Raw genomic sequence first — 27,938 nt, 5'->3', positions numbered from 1 at the left:
AATGTTGAGGTTTGGACAGATTTAAATATGATTCTAACTGAGGTGGTTTTAGTTCAGTTTGGGGAAGATTACTGGAAATATCTCTCAGGGGGGATAAAACAAAAATGAGGAGGAGGATGCCAGTGATTGTTTCTAAATAACACTTAAATTTTTTTTAGTTAGATAAAGTCAAATTTTCAATCATACTTAAGACACATGGCTATTTTGAGGACTTGCTATATTTCTAAAAGTGATTCACATTCCTCTGTGCTTCTCAATGGTATTTTTTCAGGAATCCTTTCTTATACCATTAATTAATTTCCTGACAAGTACACAGCAGAGGTGATGAGAAGTTAGATAAAGCAAATGAAATAGCATTCAAAATATCTTCCTCTGTATAAAATGTTAGGAAATCGTATCACCATTATTCTTGCCATCATTACCTTTTTACAGCTAGCTCTAGTCAGACTTTTGTATATGATGTTGATCACTCTCTTCCCAACTTTTAGATTTTTAGTATTACCTGTTACCTGAAATGTTTATCTTGGGCTCCAGGCCTGACACTTGCAGTTCGATCATTGGGATAGGCTATCAGTGCATTTTTCACTGATGCTTTATTTGAATGATGATTGTGAAGATCTGTCAGGGCTGACTGAAGCATCGCTACAGGTACAGGATTCTTGTTTTTCACCAAGTCTTTGACCACAAACTGTCCAGTGGGATTACTGACGAAAGGGGATATACCTTTTAAAGGATATTAAGTTTATAAATAGTTTTGTTAATTTTGGTTTCCCAAATAATATCCATGAATTAATACATTAGATAATTGGTTCTAGCAAATTCTAAACATATTCAGAAAATAGAAAAGGCTTAATATATGGACCAACACAAAATAATTTAGCAAAATAATGCAAAAATAAATAATAAAATACATGCATAAAATAAAACATGAAAACATGAAGGATTTATGTTGACCCACATGAAACTGAAACTTTCATAATATGGTTTAATGTATAAAAGGTGACAGAGGATTAGATAACATAGCAGCAAAAAAGTTCTTGGCATGATCAAAACCTGCTTGTGTTATAAACTCAAGCAAAGAAGTAGAAAGAATAAAGTGTAAAAACCATTAACATATTTAATCAACTGTATGGGTCAGTGAATCAGTGCTATTCAAAGTAAAATCTTCAAAAAGGCAGCATTAGCACATACTGAGAATATGGTAGAAATGAAAATCTTTAGACCTACAAATAGCCCCACATAAAATCAATGTGGGGATGTAGTCCAGTGGTACATATTAAAACAAGCTTTCCAGGGGATTTTAGCATGCTAAAAGGTTAAAATGATGGAATATATATATACATATATATATAGTCTAATTTCATCATATATATATGTTCCATATATATAATTAGCATATTAAGATAATCCTACATTTACAACATCAATATCAGATGCATAGCACAGAATAGCATACCAGGATTAATTTTCATCACCACTTTCTTAGTGGAAGCTTTACAGATGCTGCTGAACTCTAAATATACATGGTGAAAAATTTTCATCGATACTTGTAAGTTTTCATCTACAACTGGACCAATAATTGCTATGGGTTGCTTTACTTTAAAGATTCCAATTTGATGTGGAATAAATGAACAGTTGATATTCTACAAAAAAAGAGAGAAAAATAATATTGTATTGTTAGAGAAAGAAAGCAAATCCAAAAAATATAAAAGTTTAAGGAAGCCTAGTTCATCAGGGTGATATGAAATATTTTAGAAACACAGTATTTACCTTTAAGATACTTATTGTTGGAAAATGATTTTAAGAAAAATTAAACACAGAGTACCAAAGCATTTCCAGAATGGCAGGTTAAGGACTGCTTCTCCACAAGAAGAAAATGTACTGGCAAAAATATTGTAAAAAATTATAGTTTTCAAATAATTGAAAATTATATAAATATTTTAAAAATCTGGAGTATTTATGAAAAATGATAGACTATCTGAAATAATAAATGGCTTTGTGGCATTTTTACTTGCTATAATCCTATTCTCATGAACCCAGTTTTGTGGTCTTCTTGAAAAACAGCAGCTTTGCAACCACTGCAGCTATGAAAAACATTAGTCTGACAGCCAATGGAAACAAAAGGAAAAGAATAGGTTTGGAGATCTGCAAAACTCCATCCATAGACAATTATATTTATTTGTTTGATTTATTTGGTCTAATAACTAGCTGCAGAGCCTGTTATGAGGCCAAGTCTTTATTTGAAGTAACTCAGAGCTCACTTGTAAACAACCTTCTCCTCAAGCTTTTGTAAAAAAAAAATCTATTTATAGATATACATTAGATATATAGGTGAAGCCCTTGTTGAATGTCACAACAACTTGAGGTGGTATGATAATTTAAGGCTAAAAAGTTAACAAGAGAGGATTGAATAAGGAAAACATTGGAAAATACGATAATCATATGCTAGTCTCTGACACATTCCTAGGAATTTAGATTGCTACACAAATTTGCAAGATTATGTTTACACTCAGATAAGACTAGGCATCCTAGTAATGTGTACCCTGAGAGGTACAGTGATTGCTCAAATAGTTGGGTCCTTGCCATCCATGTGGGAGACTTGGATTGGGTTCCTGGATTCTAGTTTCAACCCCAGCAAGGGGCAGTTACAGACATATGGGGAGTAGCCCAACAAATATGAACTTTCTCTGCCTGCATTTCTCTGTCTCAGCCTGTTAAAAAAAATAAACAAAATCTTAGCTAGACAAGCAAAAAACAGAATATTGATTCCATGTACCAAAATTAAGAATGAAAGTTACCACCAAATTAACTTGAACAAAAAGGAATATAATGTGATATGATCAATAATTGTAGACTAACAAATTAGATAATCTAGATGGCATGAGAAAAATATTAGCAGAACAGAAAGTATTGAAACCAATCCAAGAAGAAATAGAAAATACAAATAACTTTATGGCGTATAAAGAGATTGAATTATCAATAAAAATTTTTCTGTGGTTTTTAAAAAAGTTTTGTTTATTTGAAAGGCTGAGAGAGAGGGAGAGACAGAGAGAGAGAAAGAGATCTTCCATCTGCTGTTTTACTCCCCAGATGGCCGTGATGGCCAGAGTTGGGCCAGGCTGAAGCCTGGGACTAAGAGCTTAATCTGGGTCTCCCATGTTGGTAACAGGGGTTCAAACACTTAGGCCATCCTACACTGTGTTCCCCAGGCAACTGGAAGGGAGCTGGATCAGAAGTGGAGCATCTGGAACCCCAACCGGCATCCATATGGGACAGCATTCATTGCAAATGGCAGCTTTACCCACAATGCTGCAACGCCGGCCCCTCTAAAGGCAATTTCTATCAAACATTTAAAGAATTTGAAAAAACTGAGGTAAAACTGAAAGCACTCACATTTGCTAAGTTTACAGCAGAGTTCTATGAATTTTTTCTATAAGTTGTCCGGTGGAAAATATTTTGTGCTTTATAAGCCATATAGTCTTTTCACAACTACTCAGTTCTCAGTAGCATGAAAACAACTTTAGATACATGTCAACAGCTAAGAGTGACTATGTTCCAATAATACAACTTTCCAAAATCAGCAGTCAGACCATAACTGGCCTACAGACTATAGCCTTCCAACCTCAAATTTAGAAGATCTGGGTAAAAAAAAAAAATCTGAATATTGATTGTAATTAAAATGGCTTGACATCCGGAAGATGGCCTGGTGCTTGCAGGTAGGCCTTGGGGTCCTCTTTTTCTACCATAGCAGCACACATTCTAGACCAGGTAAATATTGCCAGTTTCAAATTTCAAAATTTTACTCAACCTTCGGGGTCTTGCTCATATGTTACTGTCCTGGGAGGACCTGTCTAGGTGGCCTCTGTTATTTGAGTTTTGATATCAGCTTGTTACAGCTTTCTTTTTTAAACATATTTTGTAGTTTTCTTAAGCCATACCTGTTGGTATGTTGTCTTACACCTCAATACTACATTAAAAATATCATAGAAGCTGTAACTAGTTTTGCACTTCTTTAAATCACCTACAGTGACAAATAAGATAGGGAATTACAAGAAATAATTATGGATTCTGTATGAGTAGTAATATAAATGTATTCATAGATAGACCGCCAAAGACATACAATTGATAAGTATTGGTAAAAAAAAATGTAGTTTTTAATCCTCTGCATATAATTTTAGCAGACCTTAAAACATTCGAAGTAATGTGAAAGAAAAAATGATCTTACCTGGATACAACCTTCGTCAATCTTGCCCCTTTCTGGATCAACTTTAAAATGTGCAACTTTTTCAAAGTGGTACTTCACAGGAAGTAATTTGGATTGGTTTTGCATAACACACAGAATATCTGAACGTTCACCCATGAAACAAGGTTTAAAATTAAGGACTCTCGCTGGATCAAAATGTAATACAACAGGAAATCCTGTGCCTGTGAGTGCTAATTCCACTTTCTGAAACCGATCACCTGCAAAATTGATAGTATCTATTGAACAGAAAAAGTGTTTGGTAAATCTAGAATATATTTGCTTAGCCCAGATAGTGTCATATGAAAGACCAGATGAGAAATGGGTAGCTCATTCAATCTTCTCATACCACAAAATTACTAAATACCAACTTTGTGCCAAGTACTCTTCTAGGCCTTGGGATATATTAATAAAAGACCCCACTATCATATAATTTGCAATCTAGTGAGGTGACATTGATAATAAACTTGTAAGTAAGTAAATATATTGCATTTCATGGAGGATAAGTGTTATCAGTAAAAGTAAAGCAGAGTAAGACAGCTAAGAGTACAAGGTTTTGGGGATGCTATTTTATCCAAAGATGTCCAAAAAGGATTCCCTTATAGGGAAACATTTGAACACAGAAGGAAATTTAGAAAAAGTGTTTTCTAAGCAAAGTGAACAGCAGATACAAAATTCTAAGGTGGGGGCTTGCTCGTTATATTTAAAAAAAAAATCCTAAGGAAGCAAATGTGGCTACAGGAGAATAATAGAAAACTGGTGAAAAATTGTGAGATTTTAGATATGATTTTATAGTAAAGTTAAAATTCACTGATAATCTGGATGCAGCATAGGAAAGTGAACAGATGATAAAAGATGACAGTAAGCTCTTTGCTCTGTGCAATTGAAATGATGGAATTGCAGTTCTCAAGACAGGAAAGACTACGTGCAGAAAAAGTTGTGGGAAACCAGGAGTTATCACTTGGATGTGTTAGTTTCAGGTATGTAGAAGATATGCTAATGGCTACTAAACGCTCAATGGAAATTCAGCTCAGAATGAAGAGGGAGGATGATTGGAGGCTTGAGGAGAGAATAGAAAGCATGTGGTATTCATCAGGATTGGGGAAAACTGAAAAAAGGGAGAATACAGTAGAAATGTTAAACATCTTAAATCATCTGGGTTAGTGGTTACAGATGTAAAGCAAATCCTCTCGGCATGGTTTAATGTTTTTTCTCCAACACAATAAACTTTCTATGTGCCTACCCAGAGTATGTAGAAAACTGAATTTAATAGGATTGGGAATTTTCCACAAAGTCACTCTGGAAATGGGCCAAGAGATTTAAGTGTACATGGGAAAAAATAAGTAAAATAATGGACAATAGAACATAAGCTGGGCAAGAATAAAAGCATGACTTTTTGAGGCACTAGAAATAAATTAGGAACTGTGGATTACAGGCTCCAATTGAGTGAAAGAATTGCTTTGTTAAGAGCAGTGTAGCTAAAATCACCCCCACCCTCCCACCCCCGCCACAGCCCCCAAAAGTTTGCATTTCTTTACTGAAGCTCACACTAGCCAATTCTAGATTCTAAATTACCTTGAAGGCAGAGCTAGCACTTCTGTCTCTGGTTATTTCAAACTAGATTAACCTACGAGGTTCATACAAATGTACATACTATGGTTAGCAGACATAACTTGATGTTACAAACCATGATTTAAACAGTAACAGCAATAAATTTTTGCCCTAGGGATACAACTAAAGTCTGCTCAATGTTATTTGTGCCAACATGAAAATTTTCTTGATTCTTCACTTCCTAAGCACCCAGGGTACACCTAGTCCTCCTGGCAGTGGCTCAGTTTTCTGGATTTGACCCCTCATGTGCAATTTCTTTCTCTTTGATCTGCCTTTTTAAACTTGAACTCTAAATGCTCTACCAATTTTTCCTCACGGCAATCAACTTGATAGTACCTGAGAACATAAAAAGTAGAATGCATTTTGACACATGGCCTACCGAACATATACACCTATCAGTATTCTGTAATGGGGTTCTGTACTCTATTTACCATAACTCTGGGTCTTATTCTTTGACTGTTTCTGTATGTACAGTCTAAGAGAGCTCAAGGTCTGGTAGAAATAAAATGTGTCATTTGTCCCATAGCACTCCTTAAGAGAAAATCTAGGCATGCATAGAAAAGCACAACCAGGCTTTTTCCCCCTCATTCCTTAAACTCTAAATCAACACCTGCCACCTGCCTCTGACTTTCTAATTTTAATTTATAAAATATATATGATTAAGTCACCAATTGGGACACTTGCATCCCATAACCAAGTGCCACTGGAGTCCCAGCTATTCCATATCTGATCTAGCTTCCTGCTAACACATCCTCAGAGGCACCAGATGATTGTCCAGTGCTTGGGCCCCTGTCACCCACATAGACGACCTGGATAAAGTTCAGGGCTCCTGGTTTCAGCCTGGCCCAGCTTTGGCTGTTGCAAGCATTTGGGGAATGAACCAAGCAAATGAAACCTCCCCCTCACTTGCTCGCTTGCTCTATCCCTCTTGCTCACTCTCTCCCTCTGTTTCTCTGTCTCTGTCTCTCTCGCTTTACTTTTCAAATAAATAATAATAATTTTAAAATAAATTAGCTTATGAATTCATTGAAATTCTGATCTGGGAAATTATCATATAAATTATCCCAATGTTGACTTCATTTTTAACATGCAACAGAAGACATTTTAATGTCTCCTGAATATGTTCACATCGTTGCTGTATCCAATAATTATACATTTTTATTAAATAGCCTCTACAAATACTTATTTTCAAGATGTTAAATTATTCAAACTGCTATTAATTTCATGATTTCATTAATTTCACACTTACTTTTGATGGTTTTATAGTTATCATCTCTCAAAAATCCATCTTTACTTCCTATGAATTCAAATGTCAAAAAGACAGCATAGTCTTGCCTGTGTGAAGGGTCAACATTATTTTTGCCATCAAATATTAGCCTGTAAAAATCACAGTTATTTTTATAAGCAAAGATAATATATTTTGTCACCTCTTAAAAGGTAGTATCAACCCAATCTTTAAATCTATGCAGTCAAATTAAATAAAGTTAATAAACACGTAACTGTGATCCATTTTCCAACATTATTTAACAGAGAGATTTGCCTAGAGTGTAAAGCTCAGAAAAAGGAGTTCACCTCAATATTTGTAAGACAAGAGTGACTTAAATATCCTAAGTCATCATGATCTAGCTCAAATGTAATTTTCTCCATAAAGGATTTTTTTTTCCAGGCAGAATTAATTGCTGGCAAGGGACTTTATTCAGTTCTCTGCAAAAGTTCATCTTAACCCTGGGAAACATTGAGTTACATAATTGTCTACCTCAGTGCTCTAAATGCATTTTGCCAGACACATTCTTGTTAGTGGACAAGAAGTAATTTGGGTAACAAGATTTGGTAACAGTTAAATCCTGCCAGTGGAGACAATGGAAGGAAGGATGGGAAGAAGGGAGTTAGGATCAAAGACAGACATGACTTAGATCATTGGCCTGCCCATTCACTATCTTTATCTGCCTTATCAAGAAATCAGCTCTTTTAGCAGTGAACACTTAAATACATTCACAAAATGGTGATTTTTAATATTAACTAGGAATACAAATGATGGTTCAATATACATTTAAGACTTCAAATCATATACCTATGAGTTCATGATAAAGTCTCAAATAAAATTAACTAACATGCCGCCATGGAAAAGAATATCTGAAGTGTCAAATATTGTATACTAAACAAAATCTTGAAAGTCCAAGAAGGAAACTTACTGTAAGAAGATATCATTAAAAAGGCAATTCTTATGGCCAATTTTGGCTTAGCAGTTAAGACACTGATTAGGAAGCCTAAGTCCCACTATGGAGAACCTGAGTTCAACTCCCAGCTCTGGCTCCGGAGTCCATCTTCCTTCTACTGTGGACCTCAAGGAGGCAGCACTGATGACTCAAGTATATGGGCATCTGCATCCCTGCTGGGAGGTCAGGATTGAGTCCTAGCTCCCAACTTCAGCTCTGCTTAGTCTCAGCTACTGTAGAATGAACCAGTGGACAAGAGTGCTCTATCTCTCTTTCAAATATTTTTTTCAAAAGACAATTGTAGATCGTACGAATAGAATGATTACTTGATTTATTAACCTCCTAAATTAAAACACAACTCAGCAAAAACAGCAATTGCTATCAAGTGACACTGTTGCCACAAAAAGTACATTAAACATTACCCTCTAATGAACAAAGGTAAACATATTTGCAATTTGATCAATTATTGACATACAGTGCAACACACCAAGCTGTTGCTGTGTTACTATATATTTAGGACTAAATTTTCAAAATTTTCTTCCAGAAAGGATTTTGCACTACCATGAGTGCTATATGCTTTTTGGAGTCACCTAGAATAAATATATCATGGTACTTCTAGAACTTTGTAGAAAATGGAATTAAAAGATAAGTTTATTTTAAGTGTGAAATATTTTTGAAATGCGTACATTGACTTTACATAATAGATCTTTTCTCTAAACATTTTGAAGATCTCTGGTACTGAACACACCTACCATTCCTGCGGGGACAATAAGGTATTGACTACACAAAGGGGTTTGGGGCTACCATTCAAAACAACCCAAAACTTGTATTTTACTTCACCATTTTTTCACAAGATCTATAGAAATGTTTAAATTAATCTGAAGTGTTTAGAATCATATTTAGAAATGGTGCAAATAATATTAACCATATTAAAAATATGTAGAACCATAACAAGAAAAATCTAATGTGTGTCTTCTGGCAAGTTTTACTGATAGCATTATAATAAATCTGATTAAAATGTGACCAATACGCTTTCTATTAATATTTAACATACTATGGAAGTAAATTTTGCTTACTTTGGACTGAAACAAAATGTAATTACAATCTTTTGATAAGGTAGTAAAGTTCCTTCATTAGGAATGCAGGAGATAAAATCAGTAACATCTAGGGCCCTTATTTTGCGTAAGTAGGTGAGATTATTTAAAGCAACATCTGTTCTTTGTCGAATATTTGTACCCTGTAATATGAAGTCATAAATAAAAGAGTATTAGGGCAAAATACAAATAAAATATTTAAGAAATGACTATAAATAATTATTGAAATTTCAGAATCTAAAAAATAGAGAATATCTGTGTTTAAAGTAATGCATATGAGTGAATTTGACCAAATCATAAAATTTAAAGTATTGAAACATTAATGAGAACAGAAATACCAGTAATTAGTCACTAATTGATAAGAGGCACTTACCTTATTTGCCTCAAATATACCTTACTATAAATGTTAGCTTAATTTATTATCTTTGGATACACATGAAATAAAATTTATCTACCAATGTTAAAACATTTGGAGTAATTAAACAGCTTTGTGGTTATTAAAAGGTTATTATAAGACTAAAATATGTTTCAGATAATAATACTTGATATATCTCTGTTGCCTCATTTACTTACCAATTCTTCTCCAACAGAATCGTCTTGCATTATAGCCACCCAGTTTATGGGTTCTGGGCTATTATTGTACAGTAGTGCATGTTCAATTTTTGATGTTCCAAAGAAAATAGAACCAAAGTGTATGCATTCCAACTTTTTGTCATCACTTATGTTTAACAGCTCAATAATCTGCTCAACGACTTCAGCTTTGATATTGAAGGACATGGTAGGACGACCTTCTAAATTCACTCTGAAAGATAATTTTATATGCACATACATATGTATTTTAATTAGAATTCTATGTACTTTCTTTTTCTTCTAAGAATTTTGATAACAGAAATTTTATAAAATCACATTATTCTTAAAATGCAGCAGTGACAGTAATTCCCTTCATATACATGACAGAAGCTGTCAGGTCTTTCTGTATGTCTGAAACTACCAAGTGAAATGGTATTTGTACAATCGAATGCTTTATCTACAGGAAACCATGAAGTTGGAAAATAGTCTCATGAACTGACTCCAGGAAGAACTCAGTGATTTATATATATATATATATATATATATATATATATAGAGAGAGAGAGAGAGAGAGAGAAAACGAGCACCAGAAGTAGATGATATATGTGGTTACCTTTAGTTCTAGAATTTTGAGATTCTTTTCTAACTCATTCCACCCTCCAAATTGAGTAGCCAATCTCATCCCCATCCTAACAACTCAATTCTCTACAATCTAAAGTATCACAGCAAGAACTTATATTTTGCTAAAATGAAATCATGAAATATCACTTCTCAGATGAATTTGAATCCTCTTTTTGAGTTATTTTTCCAAATTTGACCTTCCCTGGGATAATTGCAATCTTCTCAGTATAGTCCCAAGAGATACAAAAACACCTACCTACTCCACAACCACTACCTAAGCCTTCGTCTTATACTATATCCTGTAACACTGGGCACTGTTGATAGCCTGTGCTTGCACATCTCTCCATTCTTAGCTTCCTTGAAACTCTAATTTCCTAAATTACCTTATAGCCCACTCAGGTCCATCTCTCATTCTTCTGAGACTCGGATCTTGTGTGTAAACTCCACAAATAGTTGTGTTTCTCTCCTATTCTTTCACTCTCTACTACTCCTTCTTGGAGTTATTCTCAACATTTCCATGTTTCATCTACCACTTATACACTGATGACCCTACACCTAATACACAAAACAAAGTTTCTTTCTAGGGCTCAAGACAAGTACATCTATCTGATGGGACCTAACCATCCTCACCAGGATTCTGAAGAGCAAATCAATAACATGTCAAAACTGAACTTGATATCTCCCACCAACCTGTCCCTTCTCTTACCTTCACTTACTACAATCAGTCATCAAACCTAGTGATACCTCCTTTACATCTTCAATCTGCATAGTTTTCTTAATCTTCCTAATTTTTACCTTAGCTCAGGCCTTTATCATTTTCTTGTTGCTTCACTATTACAAGTTCTAGTCAGGCTGCTCACTCAATCTTTGTACTCCCCTGATCTGGTTTGCACACCGGTACATGCATGAACTTTCTAAAATGCAAGCTAATCAGGGCACTCAATCTTGAAACTTTCTTGAGACTTCATGCCCATCAAGGTTCACAAATGTTTCTCATACATTTATGATTGTGACCTTCAGTGAGAAATGTTTTACATTGTAATGTAGGAAAACATGCACACACACAATTGAAAGTTTTACAAGCTATCATTTACCTTTAATATGTAAGATGCATTTTGATGTTTTGCATTTTAATTTTTAAAATACTGGAATCACCTTATATTACTGCACCTTCTCCTAAGGAACTGAGATATACAGCATAAAAACACTGTCCTACAATGCCCCTTTCTGGACTCTGTTGTTTTCTATTTTTTTCTGGTCTCATTTCCCATCATTCTCTACCTCTATTTCTTTGCTTCTACTTTATCTGACATCCCTCAACAGTGTATTACTGTCTTTTCAGTTCTAGGAGTCCAAGTCTGCCGTTTGCTCTACCTGAAATCACTCTTCTAACATCTCATCAATACACACACACACACACACACACACACACACAGACACCAAATTACTTCTGATAGTTTGGCTGATTATTATTTACCAAAAAGTGCTTAGTACAACTATTGCATTCTTAGTGGAGCCTTTCGCTGGTCCATACCCTCACCTTCACAAATCCAAACTAGGAACTACAGTTATGTGTACCCATATGACATCCTCTAGTTCTTCCCTATCCTGAGACCCCAGTGTTTGGCAAACAAAAATTCAATGAATGAATTCTGAATGAAATAACAAAGAAGCTAACATACATTCAAAAGCACTTTTAGAAAAATAAAACAGAAAAGCATTGAAATTCATGTCAGAATCAAGGAAACAGCACATACTCACATTGCCAATTCATCTACATTTCTGGGCTTGTCTGCACAGAAATCCACTTTGATAATCATTGATGATTTAGGCTGCACAATGCCAGTAGTTGGAAAAATAACGATGGGTAACTGGCCATGGTATTCTGTGTCAAACTTACCTAAAGAGAACAAAAGTAGATAGTTTATATTTAGATTCTTATAATGCTGCATTCATACTCTTAGCAGAGGACAGACACACATTGTAGAGAAGGCAGTCTACTTCAGATCTAGAATAACAGCTTTAATTTGAGTCCAGTCTCTGGGTCACCCTCTGAAGGTAAGCCTAGTGTTGGGACTCAACTCTCATCAACAGCTAAAATATATTGCTGGCTTGCTATGGTCAGACAGTTATGCTAAGAGATTTGCACATGTTATCCTATTTAATTCCAGAATGATTCTTTGAAATCGATTTAATCATTGCCACCATGCTACAAATAAGAAAATATAAGCTTGGAAATATTGAGTGACTTGTATAATGTCACGCAAATAGTATGGAAGATCAGATTATTGACTCACAATTCTTTACCCTTCTTTGGATATGTATTTTTAGTGTACTGTATACAAAGTGTGTTCTCCTACCAGTTGACTTTGGGCTTTATATGATTTACTTGAGACCAAAAACATATAGGTGGAATTGGTACCATGGCATTTTCAATTCAGATGCACTTCTGCCATGGGGAGTTTGAAATGTTCCTCCTGGGTAGCTATTGTCCCATTGATCTTTGCTCCAGGTTGAGGAATTGTGGAGAAAAGATGCCCAGCTGACCACAGATATGCACTGGGAAACAGAATAGTCTCAATTGCACCAGGTTGAAATACAGCATCCAGTTGAGCCCAGTCTAGATAAATCACAGCCAGTCTACATATGCATGAACAACTAAAAAAATTACTGTTTTTAAGATACAGAGATTTAGGGATGGTTCAATGAATAGCAATAGATAACTATTATAGCTAGCAACTAATAGTGCTGGGATTTTCACTTGAATATTTATAACCACAGGGTTCACACTTGTAGCCACTACCACTTCCCTGGAGATGAATTTTTCCAAATTCCATAACGCAGGGTTAAGATAAAGCAGACAGGTCTTTAGAATACAATGGCATAAGAAAAAGAAGTTACAAAGATTTCTGATTATATATGTAGAATTAGATCATAATTTATGGTAATGTTTGGTGCCTACATTAGAGAATGTAAGCCTTGATATCAAATACCATCTCCTTTTCATCTTTGTGGTGCCCTATACCTCACACACTGCCTAGTGCTAAGAAATGATCAAAATATGTCCAACAAGTAGAATAAGCGAATCACGTGTTTCTTTTATATCATTAAACAATACTTTTAAAATGAGCATAATACCAATATGAATAACTTTGCAAATCCCCAATTCAACAATTTTACAATCTATTTGATATTTTCCAAAGTTAATACTTTAACTTCAAATAAAGTATTAGCATAATAAATGTACTGAAAAATACATATTTTTTAAATTAAGAGATGACCTGAGAGAAAAGACAAATGAAGTCAGAGCAACAAAATTTATTAATTCGATCATCTTATAGAAGGGATAATTACATAATATTTAATGGTTCTTTTTCTTCTGTAGAAATAAAATCTATAAAGTTATATCCATTTCAAATAAATATCATTGGTTCAGTTCTCTAAAAAGTATGTTTTCAGTGAAGGCTGAATCAGTAAAATAGTTCCTATATTCTAACTGTTTATACAAAATTTGACAAGAAAGTTTAATGTTTAAACAATTTATCCTGGAGGAACCCAGAAGCCACAAAAACATTGTTCAATCTTCTAAATATATTAAAACAGCAGGCGTGTTAAAATTACTATGTCTTATATAACTTTAATACAAGGAAATATTATTAGTCTATTTCATTTTTAATTGCTAACAACAGGAGTGAGGACATCATTCTGAGAAGAGTGTCACTGAAGAAAGAATGTTGCAAGTGGAACTTGTGTGATCAATTTTTTACTTCTTTTCACATATGACACTGGATAATGTGTGAGAAATGAACTAAAGCAGATAACAGGTGACTTCTATGAACTAATTTACATTGGTATAGTCACTAGGCAATAGAAGATGGCTTATTGTAATGAAGTAGCGATGCAGTGATGCAGCAGAGAAAATAACATTACTGACTTAATTAGGAAGTGAACAGATAGCTCTATTATTTGATACATATAAGGGGGTAGAAGGTGGAGAAGACAGGTATAGAGGAGTTTGTCAAGTTACTGACTTGCCAAAAAACATCATGGTAACACTCAATGAAAGACAGAAGGGGAGAAGTATTGGAGAGATTCTGATGGCTCAGTATTATATATATGTGAATAGTCATTGAAATAAAAATAATGGAAGTGATTGCCCAGGTAGGGCATGTTCACTGAGAAAGCATGAGGATACATGGCAATGTCTAAGGAACGCTTATATTTGAAATATGAGCAGCCCTTGTCCTGACTGTCGAGGAACAGCTTACTATATTATTTCTTCTGGTATTTCTTGTTCTACTTAATACCATTGGTTGAACTCTGTAATTAACACACAATTATTCTTAGGTGTTTAAATTTAACTAAAAATTGATCCCTGTTAAAAACAAAGAGTGGGAATAAGAGAGGGAGGAGATGTACAGTGCGGCACACGCTCACTCGGACTTACCCCTAATGGTAGAGCTAGAAACGGGTCATGGGATTCCAATTCCCATTAAGGTGGCAGGTACCAATGCCATCTCACTAGTCAAAGTGATCAGTTTCAGTTCATAATTGATCATAAAGATAGGATTAAGTGTCAAAGGGATCACATAAACAAGACCAGTGTCTGCTAATAATAACTGATAGAATTAAAAAGGAGAGAACAATCCAACATGGGAAGCGGGATACACAGCAGACTCAGAGAATGGCAGATGTCCTAAACAGCACTCTGGCCTCAGAATCAGCCCTTAAGGCATTCAGATCTGGCTGAAAAGCCCATGAGAGTTTCTCAGGCATGGAAAGCCAAGACACTCTGGCAAAAAAAAAAAAAAATTACCTAAATGAAAAATCTCTGTGAGTAAGATCCCAGTGGAAAGAATGGGACATCAAAGAAGGAGGTACCTTTCTCTGAAGGGAGGAGAGAACTTCCACTTGGACTATGGCCTTGTCTAAGTAAGGTCAGAGTAGGTGAACTCAAGAGGCTTCCATAGACTTGCAGCTCATGACAAGAGCCTCAGGTGATTACTGATGCCACAAACAAGAGTGTCAATTGTTAAATCAACAACAGGAGTCACTGTGCACTTACTCCCCATGTAGGATCTCTGTCCTTAATGAGTTGTACTATGTGAATTAACAGTAAAACTAGTATTCAAACAGTACTTTATACTTTGTGTTTCTGTGTGGGTGCAAACTGTTGAAATCTTCACTTAGTATATACTAAGTTGATCTTCTGTATATAAAGATAATTGAAAATGAATCTTAATGAAGAATGGGATGGGAGAGGGAGTAGGAGATGTGATGTTTTTGTGGGTGGGAAAGAGGCTATGTGCGGAAAAAGCCACTATAATCCAAAAGTTGTACTTTCGATATTCATATTTATTAAATAAAAGAAAAAATTTAAAATAGAATTTGAGAAAAGGAAAAAAATGAAATATATTTAATGTATGAATAAAAACAAAGAAGAGCAGTATACAAAAGAAAATTGTAGAAAAATAATAACATAACACCAATAGGCAATATTTATTGAACAATATATATGTCAGAGTGTGCTAAGCATTTTATTAACTGTCACCACAATGAAAGTAGGAAGGCAATATATTTATCTCTATGATATCTCTATGAGGCAATGAATCTTCAGGAAGAACAAATTCCTTGTTCAAGAACTCCCAGCTAGTAAAAGGTACAACCTTGATTTGGCTTCTGGTCAACTTCACGCCAGAGCCTGTGCTGTTAAGCACTTCTCAATTTATGATAGTGAGGGAGGTCACAGAAAAGAAAGTTTTGATTTCATTGGTTTTATTTTGTCTCCCCAAGAAGACAGCATTGACAAACTATGTCAAATGTTGCTAATAACTTATGGAAAATAAATAGACCTGCACAATGATAAGTCCTAAGGGAGCAAATAAGATGTAAGACGACCCACACCTATGGATGACATGGATGGTCTTTTCCACAAAATCTGTGTTGTTTTTGAATCTGGCTCTGAATACTTTCTCTAGAGAAGCAGTATAGACATGGAATGATGAAGTGCACGTTTTCACCTTGACTATGCCCCTCAAAAATACTTCATAGATTATCTGTGAAGTAGAATTTTGATACAAAATATCTGGAAGATCAAGCCAGGGTGACCAGTCTGCAGTTTAACAGGATGCTATAGAAAGCCAAATATCATGTACTTTGCAGTATTGCTACTTCTTACGTAGTTTTCTAAAGTTTCATTGATTCTAACACCACCAAGATATACCAGGCTCCACAAATTCCAAATGACTAATTTTTGAAGACTTTCCAGAATTGGGATATAGGATTAAACATGTTACTTATGAGTTCAATCACCTATCTTTGAAAGCTTAATGGTTTCTTACTGAAATTCTGAAAGATCACTGAACCAAATCAATGAAATAAAAGTTTATTGAGTGTTGGCTATATGTCATGCATTTGTATTATGCATAAAATTTTTTGAGATTCCGTATTTGTTTACAAGAAAACAAAACTAAAGACAAATCATGCATTGAGTTTGAGTATGGAGTGCTTTACTGGGTGACTAAGGAAGATTCTGCAGATCATTCCTAGGTTGGGTCCAATTTAGCAAATGTCCTGGTTTACAGATGACAGGCTTTTCTAGACAGTGAAGAAAGGAGATGATGCTGTTGATTAGTTGAGAGAGGGGAGTGCACATTAAAGCAATTGAAAAGCCATATATTTTGGGCACAGTAACCTGAATAACTTTTAAGGATGATGAATCCTGAGGAAGCTGTTCAAAAACAGAAACGATGTGTAAGGGTCATATTTGGGGCCTTTAATGACTATGTAGTAGAAATATCTACTCAAATAATCAAGGATTATCAGGCAAAGGAGGAAATGATTGCAATTCAAAGAATACTAAAATAGTAATGTTTCGGGGCCAGCACTGTGGCTCAGCAGGTTAACACCCTGGCCTGAAACGCTGCCATCCCATATGGACGCTGGTTCTAGTCCCAGCAGCTCCTCTTCCGATCCAGCTCTCTGCTATGGCCTGGGAAAGCAGTAGAAGATGGCCCAAGTCCTTGGGCCCCTGCACCCTTGTGGGAGACCTGGAAGAAGCTCCTGGCTCCTGGCTTTGGATTGGCCTAGCTCCAGCCATTGTGGCCATCTGGGGAGTGAACCAGAGGATGGAAGACCTCTCTCTCTGTCTCTACCTCTCTCTGAAACTCTGTCTTTCAAAGAAATAAAATAAATCTTTAAAAAAAATAAAAAAGTAATGTTTCTTTTTCAATTCTCAGTGACAAAAGCTGAGAAATAATAGGTGTATTATCATATCATAAAATGATAAAAAGTAGCATGGACTTCATCAACTCACAAAGTACTAATATTACATCTTAAAAGAATGAACCATGTAATTTCAGAAAACATGAAAAGTGCTGCTCTTCATGGTCAGGAGTAAAGTTGGGTGTCATTTTTATAAAGGGAAAATAAAATGTATTCAACCATCCACAGATGTTTACTGCATAAGAAACTATTAACCATCAAAAAATGGTTACATATACAAATTTAGGGATCCACAAAATCAAAAGTAATAACTCCATTGACACTATCAGAAAGAGAAAACAAAACAGTACAAATCATAAACATGCTGAATCTGTTTTTAATTATATGTAAGTATATACATATATGTATATAGAGATAAATATTTGTAAGCATTTGAATGTTTACTCTAAAACTAAAATATTTGTCACATAAAATGCTTTTAAAAGTTATTAAAATAATCTTTGGTTGTTGAATACATTTTCCACATAAGTGTTTTTCTTCATAATGTATTTGTACATTGTTGCTATCATGAATATTTATATATGTGCTTTTAGATAATAAGGACTTTATAACATCTTACAGGCATTCACTACTATGAATAAAATGCATACAATCAATTTTTATAATGTAAAAAAAATAATATGATTCAAATCTGAGAATATGGGACAAAGTTAACCCTGAGAAAATATGATTCGCTGGGAAAGTGTTTGGTGTAGCAGTTTAGATGACATTTGGGGAACTCGTGTCCTATATCAGAGTGTCCAGGTTTGAGTCCTGGCTCTGCTCCCAATTCCAGCTTCTTATTAATGCATAACCTGGAAGGCATCTGGCAATGGTTCAATTAATTTGGTCCCTGTCACCAACATAGGAGACCTGAATTGAGTTCCTGGCTCCTTATCTTGTCCTTGGCTCGGCCTTGGCTGTTGCAGGCATTTTGGGGAGTGAACCAATGGATGGGATATCTCTCTTTGTCCCTTTGCCTTTCAAATAAGTTTTTAAAAAAGAAAACGTGATTTATTAGTAATAATTTATATCAGTTTGCGAGATAATATTAATAGTTCAGAGTATTCAATCATAACAAATCTAACCCAGTTATTGCAATTACTACATACATACAAAATATTAACATAATACTAAAAGCTAATGTGCCTTTTTTAAAAATGTATGGCCTCAGATCTGCAGTTTAATTTTACTTGTTTTATTATTGAGAAAAATATTAGGTAATAAATAAAAATTATAATCATTAACTTTTTACTTACAGAAAGCTTTCCTTTATAATAAAACAACAGTTTAGTGATATTTCAGGATAGAAAGGAAATTTAGTATTGAGAATAAAAATCTGAAGGATTTTAAACAGGCAATAGTTAAGAGAATGTTTGTAAAGTAAAATGATACAAATAAAAATATCTCATTTATATATCACTGTTCTAAAATATAACCAGAGAGGTGAAAGCACTATGCAGCCCATAATCATTTCCCTTAAGAGACTGCATCCTTAATGTTGAAGTCAAATTATGAATGAACCTACAAGCATCAAAAACAAAACACGCTTTTTAAAAACAAAAGCATGGAAAGTGAAAATAGCAACATTCAATGAGGAATACTTGCCAGTGTTAGTCCCAGGAAGAAACCAGTAAAATGACAGACTACCTTTGTCTCAACAATTCCCAACGCACAATCAGGAAGCCTCCGAAAACAAACTCAGTTAGTGGAAAAGCAGTTTGGTTTTAAGACCTGTTTTATATATTCAAGCAGTCTCAGAGAGAAATAACCTCCTGTCTAGCGCTAGTCCTCATATTATATTGGGAGAAATGAAAATCTTGCAATCCCAGATGCTGCCACCTATCTAATCATGAGAGTGAAGGGATGAGTGATCTTAGGTATACCGAAAATCATCAGTGAAAAGTGTGCGTGAATAATACGGAAAGACACATACCTTTTATGGAAACTCTGAGGCCAAAGTAAGATCCCTAAAAAATGCAGGCTGCAGAAGATACAATCATCTATTCTTTCAACAAAATACGAATAAAAGCCTTCTAGAAACTACGATGTAAATTCAAAGTTGAATATGGCAGAGAAGGGGAATATTTATTAAGTAGCTATAATGAACCAGGTGCAACGCTGTAACCTTAAGTATGTGCATAAATAACCATCATATATGTATTTTTTAAAGATTTATTTATTTGAAAGAGTTACAGAGAGAGGAGAGGCAGAGAGAGAGAGAGAGAAAGAGAGAGAGAGTGAGTGTGAGTCTTCCATCCGATGGTTCACTCCCCAGATGGCTGCAATGGCTGGAGCTGTGCTGACCCGAAGCCAGGAGCTTCTTCCGGGTCTCCCACATGGGTGCAGGGACCCAAGGACTCTGGCCATCTTCTACTGCTTTCCCGGGCCATAGCAGAGAGCTGTACAGGAAGTGGAGCAGCTGGATCTCGATCTGGTGCCCATACAGGATGCCGGCACTTCAAGCCTGGGCGTTAACCCACTGCACCACAGCGCCGGCCCCCAAATATGTATTTTTAAAGATTTACTTATTTACTTGAAACTTATGGAGAAAGACAAAGAGGGAGGGAGGGAGGGAGAGAAAATGAATCTTCCATCCAGTGATTCACTCCTCAGATGCACAATAGCTGGGGCTGGGCATGCTGAAGCCAGGAGCCAGAACTCCATCTGGGTCTCTCACATGGGTGGCAGGAACTCGGGTACTTCAGCCATCTTCCACTACTTCTTAGCCACTGCAGCAGGGAGGTGGATCTGAAGCAGCCAGGGTTCAAATCGGCACTCCAACATGGGATGTGAGAGACTCAAGAGGTAGCTTAATGTGCTGCACCACAGTGCCCATCCCAGCCATCCATTTATTAACCCCAGGTTATGAATGAGGAATCTCAAGTTCAAAATCCATAAAGACACTTGCCCCATATCACACAGTTAGTAGGACACCATGCTGTCATTCTGTTTTTGAACAGCTCCAAGGACCAGGTCCCTTCTACAATGCCGTACTACCTCTGACCTTCAAGAAAATCACCAGGCTTCTGATGATCAAGCTGTGTTAATGAGGATCATGAACAAGGTAGCTTCATTTTTCCTGAACTATTGCCTATGATTCCTTTGGAGTAATACTTGTTTTTAGGTTTTGACATATATCAAAGGATAGATATTTTTGATGAGTCAGAGAATATTAATTATATAACATATACATTTCAAACAATAATTGTAAGTGAATTTATACGACAGCAAGTATTTACCTGGAGCTCTGCCATGGTTGAAGATATTAATCTCTTTACAATATACTTTACTATTGGCAACCAATCTGCCAAAATGAACTTCTGACTCAATTTCCAACTGACAGTATGGAATCAACCTAGGAGAGGAGAAAAAAGAGCCACATAATTAATTTTAGCAACCATAAAATGCATACTTAAATCTACAGGGATATATATATACACACACACATATATATATATATCAATGTACTTGATACCAATGATTTTTTAGGTGGATGCAGAATACTAGTATTTCATGCACACAGCAACATACATTCATATATAAGGATACTTCAAAAAGTTAATGGAAAATAGAATTAAAATAAGTTTATTTTCATACAAAAGCTTTTAGATTCATGTACAGTTTTTTCATGATATCAGTTTTCCTTAAATTTTCTGAGGACCTCTCATAATAGATAAAAATGATGATGATGATGATTGATGACGACGACAAATGATAGAAAGAAAATAGATATCTGGATACCTGTGTGCATAAGGTGGGGAGAGAAATGAGAGGAGAGGGAGGGAGAGAGACTCTCGATATTTTGAAAAGCACAAAATAAAAGCCAATTCCAAAAGGTTACATACTGTGTGATTCAATTTATAGAACATATTTGAGAAATAAAATGTTGGAAATGGAAAATAGATAATCAACTCCCACAGTTCAGGGCTGGTGGATGTGAGGCAGAAGCGAGGTGAGACACATGTAGTTATAATAAAGTAGAAGGTTACATTGGAAATGTTCAGTGTCTTGACTATGTTTAAGGATACAAGAACATACCTAGGTGATAGAATTATATAGATAAAATTCAGTAACACAGATTCTCCCTCTCTCTCACTCTCACATACACATACACACACACACACATACACACACACACACACACACTTCCAGCTAAAGCTGTGGTGATCTTAATAAGATATGTGGATTGTATCAAGGTCAGTTTCATGGTTGTAGTATTAGCCTAGATTTTTGTAAAATGTTATTTCTTGGAAAAAACACACAAGGGGTATGTTTTGTTTCTTATAACAACATGTAATGCTTTATAATCATCCAAATTCCAAATTTTCTTCAGAATGACATATATCATCAACCTCCATTCCCCCACACACATACATATCTTCCTTCAGTCCTGCCCACCACACATAAAGAGGGTGGTGCCGTACTTATGTTGCAAATGTGAGAATAGACCTCTGAGGAGAAAGGGACACATTGTGGGAATAAGGCTAAATTTATGTTTTCAAAGACAGAAGAATCTCCAAACCTTCTCTTCATATATGGTAAAAACAAGTAAATCTCAGTGCCAGTAACAGGTATCTCAAGTGCAGAATGCACCAATAATGTCTCTACCTATATTTCAAAATGTAAATTGAAATATAACTAAAAATGGTAGAGTTAGAAACATACCAGGGGATTCCAATTCAATCCCATCAAGGTGGCATGTACCAATGCCATCTCACTATTCCAAGTGATCAATTTCAGTTCACAATTGATCATAATGAAAGCACTAAGAGTCAAAGGGAGCACATAAACAAGTCTAGTACCTGCTAACACTAACCGATAGAATAAATAAAGGGGAGAGTGATCCAACATGGGAAGTGAGATACTCAGCAGACTCATAGAATGGCAGATGTCCTAAATAGCACTCTGGCCTCAGAATCAGCCCTAAAGGCATTCGGATCTGGCTGAAAAGCCCATGAGAGTATTTCAGGCATGGAAAGCCAAGACACTCTGGCAAAAAGATATCTGTGAGTGAGATCCCAGTGGAAAGAACAGGTCTTCAAAGAAGGAGGTACCTTTCTCTGAAGGGAGGAGAGAACCTCCACTTTGACTATGACCTTGTCTAAACAAGATAAGAGTCGGAGAACTCAGAGGGCTTCCATAGCCTTGGAAACTCATGACTGGAGCATAGGGAGATTACTGATGCCATAGACAGGAGTGTCAATTGGTAAAGTCAACAACAGGAGTCACTGTGCACTTACTCCTCATGTAGGATCTCTGTTCTTAATGTGCTGTGCATTGAGATTTAATGCTAAAATGAGTACTCAAACAATATATTTCACTTTGTGTGTCTATGTGGGTGCAAACTGTTGAAATCTTTACTTAATGCATACTAAACTGATCCTCTGTAAAAAAAAAAAAAGAAAAAAAAAGAAATTATCAACTCCCAACTTGACTCTCACTGGGATTAAACATGACAATAGGTCTGATCTGATTTCATCATCATTTAAAAAAATCATCTATTATTTTTTCACTTTATGTTTCTGTGTGGGAGCAAACTGTTGAAATCCTTACTTAATGTATATTAAGCTGATCTTCTGTATATTAAGATAATCGAAAATGAATCTTGATGTGAATGGAAGGGGAGAGGGAGTGGGAAAGGGGAGGGTAGTGGGTGGGAGGGACGGTATGTGGGGGAAGCCATTGTAATCCATAAATCGTACTTTGGAAATTTATATTCATTAAATAAAAATTAAAAAAAATAGAATAAAATTCTGAAAAAAAATGTAAATTGAAATATAACTAAAAATAGAATATTGAAATATAAAGAAAATATAAATAAAATGAAATAGAAATGTAAATACAATATTGAAATATAATATTATTTATGTTTATAAATAAAAATATAATTATGAATAAAAATATAATTGTGTTAGTAGTTTGTTCCTCTCCTACCATATGTCAACTGTTTGATTCCTATATAGAGTGAGATGTTCTGGTAGATTAGAAATTCTTAATAACACAAAGCCAAAATAATTGCAGATTTCAGTAAGTTTATATAAATGAAGTGATATAAGAGAAATTATAAAAAGGCATATGCCTAATATCATGTAATAAGCAGAAATATTTCAATATTAATTCTGCAGGTGATGGACAATAGGGACAAAAGAATAACACAGCCAGTGCCGCTGCTCAATAGGCTAATCCTCCACCTGCAGCGCCGGCAGCCCGGGTTCTAGTCCCGGTCAGGGTGCCAGGTTCTGGTCCTGGTTGCTCCTCTTCCAGGCCAGCTCTCTGCTGTGGCCAGGGAAGTGCAGTGGAGGATGGCCCAAGTCCTTGGGCCCTGCACCCACATGGGAGACCAGGGGAAGCACCTGGCTCCTGGCTTCGGATCAGTGCGGTGCGCTGGCTGCAGCACACTGGCCGCAGCGGCCATGGGGGGTGGTGAACCAACAGAAAAGGAAGACCTTTCTCTCTGTCTCTCTCTCACTGTCCACACTGCCAGTCAAAAAAAAAAAAAAAAAGAATAACACCAATGGAAATTTTTTTTCCTGAGGAAAGCAAGTCATATATTATAAATTTATATATAAGTGAATAAAAATACTTTAAATTTAACTCTAATTTCAATAGGTAATTTCACAATAAACAGAAGTATATTTTTTCACTATAAAAGGAAATCAAATGAATCATCATTCACCCTAGTCAGATGAACAATTCGTCTCAAAGTTAATCTATAAAAAATTCACTCATTTCATGTTATACTCACTGTATACACCCACATTTTTCACCAAACACAAAATAGTAGCATTTTTTTTTGAAGCCAACATCTGCTTTATTTAAAACTTAGGAAGCTAATATGATATTAGTCAAAAATTATAATGAAATAATTGTTCAATATTTTATCATTATTAAAGAAAAAAACAAGGTTTTAAATTTGTTACAAATACTATAATTTTCTAAAAATTTGCCCTTTAGATTCAGCTATAAGGAAACTATAGATACAAGTCAGAAAAAAAAAATTGAACATTGCTTTGATTTACTTTTTATTTGAAGTGTTCAAAATGCCATCATGATATAGAAAGTTTACATACCCAATCAGAGGAATTACTATTGTTTTATTTCCTATTGAAATATGTAGTTGATCAGAAGTGTCTACATCTTTGTCAGGATGATATTCCACTATAGCGGTCATCTGAAGGCCAGAAGCAAGTTCTTTTTCCAGATTGGTCAAAACCAATTTAAACTTCAGGGGGAGAGAAAGAATCAAATTATACATCTTAACTTCTTATAAGGAACTCTTTTGAGCAGCTATAGATAGTATTGTATGTTATTAAATCAGGTCTTTCTGGCTTAGAAGCATCATCTTTCCAGGGTACAGTGAGAGGAGGCCGCCAGAGTTCCCACCACTGGTGGCCTTGACTGAGGGATAATTTCACAGTCCCCACTGACTTCAGACTCATTTTTCTGTGAGGCAGTCACAGCTGAACTCTGTCCTGACTCAGGGATCATCTGGGAATCTCACTGCTGCCAGCACTGGGGTCAGGGCCAAGGCAGCCTGCAGGAAAGAGTGGACCCCTTATACCCTGTGACAGTGGGAGTTCTGGGCATGAGCCATATAAATAAAACAGTAATGGGTTGTGCCTGGGTTCTGATTCACCTGCCCAGTCTGACAGCAGAGAGTTCCCTGAATGCTGGGGACAGATCTTGGGGAAGAGTAGAGCTACATACTATGGGGTGGGTTTGTGCTCTGTAGGGTCCGCTCACCTAGGTGGGTGAGGTACACTGTTACCATGAACTCATTCTATGCTGTGAATCAGCTGGTTCACCCAAGCACAGAGAAGGGCCAGAACTGTGAACACACTAGTTGGCTCCAACATCCCTCTCCACACTGATTATAGCCAGAGGAACTCCATCATAACCATCTTGGGTATCATCCTGGACTCTTGCTCTACCCACAAATGGTATCCAGAGCTCCCTGGCCCAACCCTATACACACCTCAGTAACTCAAGTGTAAGCCCTAGGCTTTCCACTAGACCTGGAGGCAATTTCCAGAAAGAGTTCTTAAATTAAAAAAGAAAAAAAATTCTCCAAAGGAGATAGTAACAACAGACTCCCTAGAAGTACAAAAATCAACACAGAAACATGAATATTGATGAACAATGAAGGCAATATGACTCCCCAAAATCAACACAATAATACATTAACATAGGACTATGATGAGGAGGAGACTGATGAAATGTCTGTAAAAAAAATGCAAAAGAATGATTGTAAAGTTACTAAGCAACACAGAGAAACAGGTAAATAAGGAAATCAGTACTCAACATGGAGAAGAAATTTTTCAGAGAGATATATAAAGAGAAACATTAGAAATGAACTATTCATGATCCCTGTTAAATATGAGTGGGAATAAGAGAGGGAGGAGATGTACAATTTGGGACATGCTCAATCCGACTTACTTCTAATGGTAGAGTTAGCAATGTGTCAGGGGACTCCAATTCAATCCCATCAAGGTAGCATGTACCAATGCCATCTCACTAGTCAAAGTGATCAGTTTCAGTTCATAATTGATCATAAAGATAGGATTAAGTGTCAAAGGGATCACATAAACAAGACCAGTGTCTGCTAATAATAACTGATAGAATTAAAAAGGAGAGAACAATCCAACATGGGAAGCGGGATACACAGCAGACTCAGAGAATGGCAGATGTCCTAAACAGCACTCTGGCCTCAGAATCAGCCCTTAAGGCATTCAGATCTGGCTGAAGAGCCCATGAGAGTATTTCAGGCATGGAAAGCCAAGACACTCTGGCAAAAAAAAAAAAAAAAAAAAAAAAACTAAATGAAAGATCTCTGTGAGTAAGATCCCAGTGGAAAGAATGGGACATCAAAGAAGGAGCTACCTTTCTCTGAAGGGAGGAGAGAACTTCCACTTGGACTATGACCTTGTCTAAATAAGGTCAGAGTAGGTGAACTCAAGAGGCTTCCATAGCCTTGGCAGCTCATGACAAGAACCTCGGGTGATTACTGATGTCATAAATAAGAGTGTCAATCGTTAAATCAACAACGGGAGTCACTGAGCACCTGCTCCCCATGTAGGACCTTTGCCCTTAATGAGTTGTACTATGAGAATTAACGGAATAACTAGTACTCAAACAGTACTTTATACTTTTTGTTTCTGTGTGGGTGCAAACTGTTGAAATCTTTACTTAGTATATCTTCTGTATATAAAGATAATTGAAAATGAATCTTGATCTGAATGGGATGGGAGAGGGAGTGGGAGATGGGATGGTTGTGGGTGGGAGGGAGGTTATGGGGGAAAAAGCCTTTATAATCCAAAAGTTGTACTTTCAAAATTTATATTTATTAAATAAAAGTTTTAAAAAAAGAAATGAACTATTCAGTAAGTCAAATAAAAAATACAGTTGAAAGCTATAACAACAGACTTGATAAGACAGAAGAAAGAATATCCAACTCAAAGTACAGGTCTTAAGAAAGATCTCAGTAGGACAAGAAGAAAAAATTAGAAAGGCCAAAAACAGAGTTTAGAATATATGGGAAACCATAAAGTGACTCTGATTGTATAGATAAAATGAATGGCTTAAAAACCTATTCAGTTAAATAATGGAAAATTCCCCCAATTTGGAGAAAGAACTGGCCATCTCATAGAGAAAACACATAGTACTCCAAATAGGCATGATCAGAAAAGATCCTTGCCAGAACATATTATACACAAACTTTCAAAAATAAAATATAAAGAAAATATGCTAAAACTTTTAAGAGAGAAAGGTCAGATCAACTGTAAAGGAACTCCCATCAGATTGATGGCAGATTTCTTTTTTTTTTAGATTTTTTATTTATTTATTTGACAGGCAGAGTTACAGACAGTGAGAGAGAGAGAGAGAGAGACAGAGAGAAAGGTCTTCCCTCCGTTGGTTCACCCCCCAAGTGGCCACTACGGCTGGCACTGTGCCAATCCGAAACCAGGAGCCAGGTGCCTCCGCCTGGTCTCCCATGCGGGTGCAGGAGCCCAAGTACTTGGGCCATCCTCCACTGCACTCCCGGGCCACAGCAGAGAGCTGGACTGGAAGAGGGGCAGCTGGGACTAGAAGCAGGCACCCATATGGGATGCCAGTGCCGAAGACGGAGGATTAGCCAAGTGAGTCACAGTGCCAGGCCCGATGGCATATTTCTTAACAGAAACTGTTAGGGAGCCATTCAAGGAGAAAGTAACTGTAGCACCGTTTGAAAGAAAGTAACTGCGCAGTAGAAAGGTAACCACGCTAGCTCATAAGTGGCCTAACCACAAACCACAAACTGTCGGTGCCATGAATATGGGACCC

The 27,938-nt window shown here is 36.0% G+C and overlaps 1 protein-coding gene across 1 annotated transcript in view; it reads right to left on the bottom strand.

Annotated features, from left to right (window-relative positions):
* CFAP47 (cilia and flagella associated protein 47) overlaps positions 1–27,938 on the bottom strand; it is a 375,387-nt gene that overhangs the window by 326,502 nt on the left and 20,947 nt on the right. The window contains exons 2-10 of the mRNA XM_089324690.1: positions 24,689–24,840; positions 20,858–20,973; positions 12,114–12,252; positions 9,735–9,963; positions 9,144–9,304; positions 7,101–7,228; positions 4,226–4,461; positions 1,457–1,643; positions 510–723 (exon numbers count right to left, since the gene is read on the bottom strand). Of these exons, the coding sequence (XP_089180816.1) occupies positions 510–723; positions 1,457–1,643; positions 4,226–4,461; positions 7,101–7,228; positions 9,144–9,304; positions 9,735–9,963; positions 12,114–12,252; positions 20,858–20,973; positions 24,689–24,840 (1,562 nt within the window). The remainder of the gene's footprint in view (positions 1–509; positions 724–1,456; positions 1,644–4,225; positions 4,462–7,100; positions 7,229–9,143; positions 9,305–9,734; positions 9,964–12,113; positions 12,253–20,857; positions 20,974–24,688; positions 24,841–27,938) is intronic.

The sequence above is a fragment of the Oryctolagus cuniculus genome, chromosome X (assembly GCF_051225735.1).
Source record: "Oryctolagus cuniculus isolate XC-2025 breed Fujian yellow rabbit chromosome X, ASM5122573v1, whole genome shotgun sequence".
Classification (NCBI taxonomy): Eukaryota; Metazoa; Chordata; class Mammalia; order Lagomorpha; family Leporidae; genus Oryctolagus; species Oryctolagus cuniculus.
Note: the sequence above shows the minus strand (reverse complement) of the source record. Positions and strands in the feature narration are given on the sequence as shown.